The 9,463-nt window shown below is 42.8% G+C and overlaps 2 protein-coding genes across 4 annotated transcripts; one reads left to right on the top strand and one right to left on the bottom strand.

The window, feature by feature from the left end:
• The first annotated feature begins 266 nt into the window (after positions 1 to 266).
• Positions 267 to 8,185, top strand: LOC147169790 (uncharacterized). 3 transcript variants are annotated; one of them, XR_015095805.1, is made up of 10 exons: positions 267 to 617; positions 1,197 to 1,475; positions 3,542 to 3,820; positions 4,026 to 4,136; positions 4,237 to 4,284; positions 5,551 to 5,592; positions 5,668 to 5,700; positions 5,803 to 5,964; positions 6,985 to 7,043; positions 7,238 to 8,185. XR_015095805.1 is itself a non-coding variant. In XM_086082832.1 (10 exons), exons 1-9 carry the CDS (start codon positions 350 to 352, stop codon positions 7,017 to 7,019), a joined length of 1,146 nt encoding a protein of 381 aa, XP_085938958.1. In that variant the 5' UTR covers positions 267 to 349; the 3' UTR covers positions 7,020 to 7,043; positions 7,238 to 8,185. The 3 variants fall into 3 exon arrangements, 2 of the variants coding, with proteins under 2 accessions (XP_085938958.1, XP_085938957.1); XM_086082832.1 differs by having other exon boundaries at positions 5,803 to 5,853; XM_086082831.1 differs by lacking the exon at positions 7,238 to 8,185 and having other exon boundaries at positions 5,803 to 5,943; positions 6,985 to 7,019.
• LOC147169789 (protein NOXP20-like) lies at positions 7,515 to 8,938 on the bottom strand. The gene is made up of 4 exons (XM_086082833.1): positions 8,820 to 8,938; positions 8,433 to 8,505; positions 8,289 to 8,342; positions 7,515 to 8,128 (listed from the first exon to the last, which is right to left on the bottom strand). The coding sequence occupies exons 2-4, from the start codon at positions 8,490 to 8,492 to the stop codon at positions 8,003 to 8,005; spliced, it is 240 nt and encodes a 79-aa protein (XP_085938959.1). The 5' UTR covers positions 8,493 to 8,505; positions 8,820 to 8,938; the 3' UTR covers positions 7,515 to 8,002.
• Between the last annotated feature and the right edge of the window lie 525 nt (positions 8,939 to 9,463).

Raw genomic sequence — 9,463 nt, 5'->3', positions numbered from 1 at the left:
CCAAGTACTTAATGTTGTTAACACATATAGCTTGTTAAAAAAAAAACAGGACAGACAGTAAATATAACTTAACGTCTCAAATTGCGGGCATGCTTGATTTATTTTACGACACTAACAGGACACTCTAAAAACACGTTCACTATATACATCACCTACTGGAGAGTGCGTGCCATTGCACCCTGAGTATATATATATCACAGGCTGCCATCACACACTCAATCAGACATTTGACATTTCGACTCACATGCAGCCAATAGATCCATTTGTCAACCTCGGCGTGAACACGACAGGAAGCACGAGCGGAAGAGAAGCGTCGAGCCGCAGCAACGTGCTGTGTGTGTGCGGCTGGATGGCCCCGTTGCTTCATCGCCTGCCTCGTCCTCAACGAACCGTGAGCTTTTCCTTTGAAGGCTTGGCCTGCAGCAAAAGAGATGAACGAAGAGGGCCGGACGTTTTTAAAACAGAAGAGGGAGGCCGATCGCTCAAGTTCAAAGTTACGCTTAGAGAGTGCGCGCGTCTGCGCGCGAACATGACAAGGTCAATCGTGACAAAGCTTCTCGTCCTCGTGATCTTCATTGTCATCATCTGCCTCCCAGATATTTTCACTTCACGCAGAGGTGAGAGGTTAAATGTGTGTTTATTTTTCATTTAGTTTTAAGGCCTTTCACAGGAAGTACTTCTGAGTTTGTGACCTGTTGCTTGGGCATTTGAATGCTTTCACTCACATCGTAATCTGTAAAGCCTTCCCCAAATGTTTATTTGTTTTCTCAAATAAATCAACATTTAAAATGTTTTTGGTTACTTCAGAAAAACCTAGAATATTTTACATTCAGAACAATAGATAAACACGTATTGAGAAATGACATGAAAAACATACGATCATTCAAAATTTGGCCTGTGTAGGATTAATTTAAGTTTTATTATGTTAATGCAATGGACTGAGCTAACTTGTCGTCGGGTCTTCATGCCCGAGCTCCACTCAGCCACTGGTGTAGTAGTAAATGAGTTCCGCTTATGTCACTTTGAAAACACAATTTCCTCTCTTGGCTCTTTGCCACATGCTCACAGCCAGTGGTTTCCTCACTTCTTTTTCTTTCTTACCCCCACTTCGATGTGTTTACTCCAGCGTCTTTTTTCCACCACTTCCCACACGTTCAAATAACTGCTCTAATATCTGGATGGTACGCTCCTTTCAGTGTCAAAAGTCAACCTGGTCTGTTTGCCGTGTGAACGGGGCAAGCGACCGAGGAAGAGGGAGAACTGGCGGAGTGCAGATGCCGAGGTGAGAAGAAAGACGTCATGTGACCCTCCTCCCATCCCAGGAGGCGAGGAATGGCGTGAGATGTGTGACGAGAGGGAAGCCGACAAGAGCCCAGCATTAGACGATGCGAGGAGTGAAGACCCGCACTCAAGTTGGTACACGTGTGAAACACAAGGGAGTGCGGCGGAATTACATAGTAACAACTCACCTTCAGGTACCAGTGATGATGTTTAGTCTTAAGATTGTCTGCGGTTTGAAATAATCTTTGAAATACACTCTAAAAACAACTGGGTTAAAAATAATCCAAGTTGGGTCAAAAAAGGGATTGTCTTAACTATTTGGGTTATTCAATGTACCCAAAAAGTTGGGTCAAACAAATAACCCACAAAACAACCCATATAATTAGGTTGCTTTGTGGGTTATTCATTTAATTTGACCCAACTTTTTGGGTTAAGTAACTGAAAAAGTTGGGTCGGTCCATTCTTGACCCACTTTGGGTTATTTTTGACCCAACTGTTTTCAGAGAACTCTCCCCTCATACAAGGTAGATTAACTCGACAATCCAGTAAACTGTCATTGCCTTTCTCATCTATCTCAATACAGTGTTGGCACAGTTAGCTTGAAAAAGTAAGTTAGCTTCTTCATTGATTACTTGACTTTAAAAAGTTAATTAGTATACAAGTTACTTTATTAGTTACATTCAACGAATGCCGAGAACCTCGCTTAACAAAATTGACAGTCAGTTTTGGCAACATTTTAATTGGAAGTACATTTTTAACTGCGATGTTTAAAAATAAAGTTTCTTTTTTTTATCCATCCATCCATTTACTAGCACTTATCCGGGGTCGGGTCGCACGGGCAGCAGCTTTAGGAGGGAAACACAGACTTCCCTCACCCCAGCCACTTCAACCAGCTCCTTCGGCGGGATCCCAAGGCGCTCCAAGGCCAGCCGAGAGACATAGTCTCTCCAGCGTGTCCTGGGTCGTCCCCGGGGCCTCCCGCTGGTGGGACATGCCCGGAACACCTCTCCAGGGAAGCGTCCAGGAGGCATCCGAACCAGATGCCCGAGCCACCTCAACTGGCTCCTCTCAATGTGGAGGAGTAGCGGCTCGACCCGGAGTCCCTCCCGGATCACCGAGCTTCTCACCCCATCTCTAATGGAGAGCCCGGACGCCCTCTTTTCGGCCGCTTGTATCCGGGATCTTGTTCTTTCTGTCACGACCCATAGCTCGTGACCACTGGTGAGGGTAGGAACATAGATCGACCGGTAAATCCAGATCTTTGCCTTTTGGCTCAGCTCCTTCATCACAAAGGTCGATATGCATCACTGCAGACGCCGCACCAAGCCGCCTGTCGACCTCCCGCTCCAGCCTACAATCACTCGTGAGCAAGACCCCAAGATCCTTGAAATCCTCCACTTGGAGCAGGATCTCATCCCCGAACCGGAGAGGGCACGCCACTCATTTCCGACTGAGGACCACGGTCTCGGATTTAGAGGTGCTGATCTTCATCCCAACCGCTTCACACTCGGCTGCGAACCGCTCCAGTGAGAGGACTCCCCGAGGGACGCGGTCGAACGCGTTCTCCAAATCCACAAAACACGTATAGACTGGTTGGGGCGAACTCCCATGCACCCTGGAGGACCCTGCCAAGGGTGTAGAGCTGGTCCACTGTTCCACGACCGGAACGAAAACTGCTCCTCCTGAATCCGAGATTCGACTTCCCGACGGACCCTCCTCTCCAGCACCCCTGAATAGACCTTACCAGGGAGGCTGAAGAGTGTGATCCTTCTATAGTTGGAGCACACCCTCCGGTCCCCCTTCCTAAAAAGGGAGACCACCACCACCAAGTATGCCCACACCTGCTCTGCGCTTCTCACCGTGGGCAACTCCAGAGTGGAAGAGAGCCCAACCCCTCTCGAGAGGATTGGTACCAGAACCCAAGCTGGAGAGTGTGGAGGAGAGTCTGACTATTTGTAATCGGAATTTCTCTGCCCCACACACCAGCTCGGGCTCCTTCCCCGCCTGAGGTGACATTCCATGTCCCAAGAGCTAGCTTCTGTAGATCGAACCGCCGAAGTACATAAAATAAACACAACCTTTTTTGACTGAAGTAATTATTTTCATTTTGAAAAAAAATCAGTCTTGATGGATTATACTTTACATACAACAGCTACCTGTTTTTGTATAAACAATTTTTTTTATTAATTAATGAATGTTATAAAAGGGCTAGCATTTTTCCCCCATCCAATAATCATTTGATACATTTTTCCATTTCCAGTTGCAAAGGTTGACATTGAAATGTCAGTGAAGCTTCAACTCGGAGATGCTAACTTCCTGAAGCTCACCTTATATGGCCACAGTAATTCCAGCTCCCTGCACCTTCAGCCACCTGAGGAGGAAACGGAAGATGGAGGTCACAGTGTGGCCTCTTATTGCTGTGTGCTAGCCCCACCCACTTCAGAGACATCCAATCACATCGCTTGTCTGCTGAGACTGAACAATCACACCCTTTCTTCTGCCGCAGAAAACAAAAAGTTTCTAAAGACACAAGAACAAGGTTTGTGTGGGAATTTATGACCAACAGGTATCGTCTAACTGTACTAAACAATAATATGGGGCAGTATTATCTTATCAAAGGCAGATTAAAAAAAACAATTAAAAAAAAACTCTTGCACTGGCTCCTATTAGATTATGCAAAAGTATCGAATGTTGAGTCTGCCGGCAAATCGTTAATATTGAGTGTTGTGTCTTCTCCTGTCCAGATGAGTGGGGTGGTGTGTTCAGGATCCTCTGGCTGGTTCTCTTGTGTGTGGTATTGCTGACTTTGACCTTGGCTTTCCTCAGACAAATAAAGCGGAGTCGACACTGCTGCAGTAAGACACACACACACACACACACACAGTCTAATGCACACAAACCATCCAAAGTGTCCAAATGATTAGAATTTACCTGCACATATGTTCTGCCCATCAGAGAAAGTGCATCCTCTTGGTGATGGCTTCACTGAGCAGCAGTTAAAAGGTGAAAGGAAAAAATTGTATATTATGTACTCCTGAAATGTGTACTTGTTCCTGATGTAGTAAAAATGTCTGTTTCAAGCAAAAGCAAGGAATATTTTTGCTGTTGGGCAGTGACGTGCATAGTGGGGGGGCCAAAGGGGCGGGGGCCAAAGGGGCGGGGGCCCGGGCATCCACCTCAGGAGGGGGGGGGGGGCAATTTAAATAGGAAGAAAAAGTGACTAGACATGTCAACCAGAAAAATATTCCATCCACATCCCTTCTTTCCAACCTCGACAATGATTGTTTATTAAGGGGCATGAAACCTAGGCAGGGGTCTCTCCTTTAACACACCTGATTCCACTGATCAGCAAGCTCTGCAGAAGCTTGATAATGATCCTGATCATTTTAAATCGGTGTGTTGGGAGGAAGGAAACATCTAAAAGATGCAGGCTAGTGGTCATCACGGACCGGATTTGGACACCCCCTGGGTTAGGGGTTTCAAATTGGGATTTTGAATTTGGTTTACGGTTTTAAAGTAGGGCATGAGAAAGGCTTCTTCTTTTTCTTCTTGCCTGCATCTAACCCTGTCCTCTGCATCCTCTGTTCTCACAGAGGATGCAGCTTCGTGTCCTTTTTAACTACATCCATCAAATAATTAGGGTTTTAAACTAGAGTTCCAAAAGAGGGTTAGGTTAGGGGGGTTAGGGTCGTTATGATTTCTAATTAGGGTTTTAAGATAGACTTAGGGTTTCAAATTAGTGTTTTGAACGAGGGTTAAGGTTTTACATTAAGGTTTTAAACAAGGGTTAAGATTCCAAAGTAGGGTAATAAATTTGGGATTTTGAACTTTTTAAATTAGGGTTAGGGTTTCAAAGTCAGGTTTTATACTAGGGGTGGGGTTTTAAACGGTGGTTATGGTTTCAAATAAAGATTTTGAACTAGGTTTAGGTTTTCAGATTACGGTTTTAAACAGGTTAGTGTTTTGGAGTAAGGTATCAAAGTAGGGTTAGGCTTTCAAAGTATGGATTTAAAGTAGGGTTAGGGTTTGAAAATTGGGTTTAAAACTAGAGTTGGGGTTTTAAATGAGGGTTTTATTTAGGGTTAGAGTTAAATATTTTAAATAAATATTTTTCATGTCACACCAAGTATCAAATGAGACAATCTGATGTTGATTAGATGGAACCAATGACACCACGATTAGCTTTCGAAAAGGTCACTTCTTCTGGCACTATTTTGAATTCATGTACTTAAAGTAACACGAGTTTCATTATTAATTGAATGCTTAAAGGGAGAAGCCTTCTCTGTTATGAGCCTACCCGGACATGGTCAGGTCAGTAAGAAAATAAAGTCGAATTTATAGGAAAATATGTGGTGGAACTGATTTTTTATTTTTCCCCCATGACAGGACTATCATCGATTGAAGAGGTCGTAGTAGCTGGTAGGAAATCATAACACGCACGATAATAACAAAACACATTTGGGTGGATGAATCTTACTGTTCACGATCTTCATGTCTTCTTTTATTTTTATTTTTTTTCAGATGATGTAGAAACTGTACTGGACGGACATACGGACCCCCGTTATGTGACTGGTAAACCAAAATGTCGCAGTCACTCTTTATCATCTGAGTCTTCATATCAAGATAGTCAAACGTTTACAACAATGGAGGAATCTTGATACGGTAACCCATTTGCTGTAAAAGGTAGGCTGTAGATGGGAGATGGTGGTCTATCGTAATTATTGAGCCAGGGCACCCATTTTGTGCAGTATCAATACAGAAATAATGATGATATATATACTCGCAGACAGTAATGGCTCATTATGTTGTAAAAATGACAAAAGGTGGATATATAAGCATATTGTCATTTCTTCCATCTAACGGAAGAGCATTTCATTGATCTGCCTGCAAATATGCATCGCTGGCATAGATAGATGAACAAAAACATATTTGTAATAAATCATTTTTAGTCACGTTATATCATTCATTTCCCACTCTGCCGCTGATGTTCCCTCGAGAGCCGACTATTGTGCCGCAATACCTTGCTTTGGAATCATTGATCGACAAGGACCCCAAATAAGTGTTCATTCTCAATAAATACATTCTTCAAAATAAGACGGAAAAGGTGAACAGACCTGTAGGCTCAAAATCTTTTTGAAATGATCAAAGATGTAACCATTAGTGAGTGCAATAGAGGTGAATAAGTGATGAAGTTATGAAGAAAATATTCATCACGATTATTTTAGTAATAATTGTAATCACTAATAGTACGACTATTTATGTTTTTTGGTACAAAACAAGAAAATGCTTAAACGTAAAAAATATTAAGACAAATACAATTACTTAAAACACTGTAATTGTGCAAGTTCCTTTTAGACGAAACAAAACATATTATGTTATTTATTTATTTTAATTAAACAACTCAAAATTGGTATTAATAATATTTTCTTTTCTTTTTTTACAATTATGCTGATTTTGTAATTGTGAAATTTGTAATTGAATTTCGATTAATTGCACAACCCTAATTAGGTGACTTCGTGGGGTTCAAAGTGCAAGGCAACTTAGCAAACAAAAGACATATGTTAAGTTGCTTGAACCTTAGAGAAATCCATCTATCCCATTTTCTATAGCACTTTGAACTGGTCTGGTCAGAACTGGTCACCAGTCATTCGAGCCCACATTCACCGAGTTGGGAATTAACCCACACTGTTTTCACCCATTCAGGTGAACGAACCACTGTACCTACCAGCGGTGACTAAACATGGAAAACGGTTATCCTAAATGTAAGTAAAATGGCAATCAGTTGTTGGAAGTCATTTTAAAATGTTCTTTGTTCATCAGTTATACAACATATAAAAGGTTCCTGAGTAACTGACTCACTATTTAATTTAAATGTGCAATCTAAAATGCATGATGCATTATTTGATTTGTGTTGTTATTCATCATTGACCACACGCATCTAACATTTCTCTGACAGCTAATCTTTGTCACCACCCAACGGTGACTTTCCCTCCCAAAAGGAGCCGAGCTGCTGATGGATCGAACACCGCTTTAGCATCGCAAAGAAAAACAAACGTCATACGTCCATGACTTAAATGTGAACAAATTTGCAGAGTTTCTACACATAAATCAATCATATTTCCTATACTATATGGCTAAAAGGATTTATTTATTTTTTATTAATGTGTTGACCCCACAGACAAGGCAATGAAAATACGTGTAAAAACAACATTAACAAGAATGAAAGAACTGAGCACATAGCTGAGCTCTCTTCAGAGCATTTATTTCATATGGAGACATGCCATTTGTATTGGATCCGAGTAGGGTGAATGTTGCGGAAATATATGGGAGGGGGGGTGAGTTATACAACAAACAAAAATACAGTCATCATGAATACGGGCACTTGAAGAGGAAAGAAAATCCTCTTCTGTCAGTCAAGGCAATGGAGTGCAAGTCTGCTTATTATAGAATTTTCTTTATATATGAACGTAAACACCAACACATTTTGGTTACGCTGAATTTTTGGAGATTATCTTCGTATTAAGCAGCCTCCACGTTAAAACAAACAATAGCGGGCTCAGCCGCACGCAGCGGCGGCCTGTGAATCATTAAACATGTTATAGCTTTGTATTATACACATAAATAAACAACTTCTGACAACGCAGATGAAAGCACTTAGTGTGGAATTTCTTTATCCTTTCTGTACAATAGATGAGTGTGTGTGTGTGTGTGTGTGTGCGTGTTAGTGCTGCACGTGTGCTTCTGGTTCCTTGCAGGTTGCGCAGCGTTGGCTCTCGATGTGGGAGATCTGCAGAACGGGCAGCAGAAGTTGAAAGGCGTTCTGGATGTAGTTGGTACTGTTAGAGCCCTGAGGACAGAAGACCCAGGACCTTCATCAACAATTCATCGCAAAGTGACGATTCCCCGTCAACGCTTGTGTACAATATGACAATGTTCTAAGCGTATGTGCCGCCCCCTGTAGGCTCATTCATTAATTGCAAGTGGAGTTGAGAAGGCGCAGCTCTCACCTCCAGCAGCACGCTGTCAACCAGCGGACTGAGCTCCTCAGCTTTCCTCTGACCCTGACAATGACAACAGTGTGCATGTTGAATTCACATGGAATTTCTCAGAGCCGTTTTCATGTCCAATCTTGCGCACGGGCTCAAACTTACCCCGACGAGGAGAAGCGTGCCAGAGAACTTTCTGGCCAAGCACTCCACCTCCTTACACATGGCGCATGTCAACCTGTCAGGAAAGTGGACGTTGAAGCAGCACGCACACGCACACACACACTTGTACTTATATAATTGTGAGGACACCCGGAGACATAATGCATTTCCTAGCCCCTTCCCTAACCCCAACCATCAAAAATGATTACCTACCCCTATTCCTGACCCTAACCTCAACCATAACCCAATTCAAACCTAAACTCTAAAACCAAGTCTTGAGTTGTGAGGACCGGCCAAAAATGTCCTCACTTCACAAAATTGTCCTCAATCTGTTGGTTAAAGACGTATTTTGGTCCTCACAATGTAGTACGTATAAGCACGCACACACACCTGGTGAGGACATGTGCCTGATCCCTTGCCGGTTTCTCCTGCTCCTGCTCTTGTCCATGTAAGATGAGTTCTGCCACCTTGTGGAGCTGCTCAATACTCCGACTAGTCTAGTCTAGACGCATCACACCAGTTATATGACCCAGAAATGCTGGGCTCATCTTTCATCAGGCTTTTACAGTACCTCTTGAAAGGCTCTATATATAGCACTCATGCACACGCGCACACACTTTCTGTGATGACACCCATTGTTGATTATTGTCATCATTTTTAACTTAAAGGGGAAGTCAACCCCCCCCCACCCCAAAAAAAAAAAAAATTGGGACAACTATATGTTCTATGCAGCACCACTCATCTAAATATGGTATTCTGGTTAATATTGTGTTGGTGAAATATGAGTTAAGCAGCAAAATCCAGCCGTTTTTATTCCATCTCAGGAGGCAGCCATTTTGCCACTTGCTGTCGACTGAAGATGACATCACAGTTGCTCAAGGCTCAGTCAACAACCAATCACCGCTCACCTGTTTTCTGAAGCTGAGCTGTGATTGGTTGTTACCTGAGCCCTGCGCAACATTGATGTCATCTTCAGTCGACAGCAAGTGGCAAAATGGCCAACCCCTGACATGTATAAAAACGGCTGAATTTTG

This window comes from Leptonotus elevatus, chromosome 8 (genome assembly GCF_054856555.1).
Source record: "Leptonotus elevatus isolate MCC_2025b chromosome 8, RoL_Lele_1.0, whole genome shotgun sequence".
In the NCBI taxonomy this organism is placed as follows: Eukaryota; Metazoa; Chordata; class Actinopteri; order Syngnathiformes; family Syngnathidae; genus Leptonotus; species Leptonotus elevatus.
The sequence above is the reverse complement of the archived record's forward strand: the minus strand, read 5'-3'. Positions and strand labels throughout refer to the sequence as shown.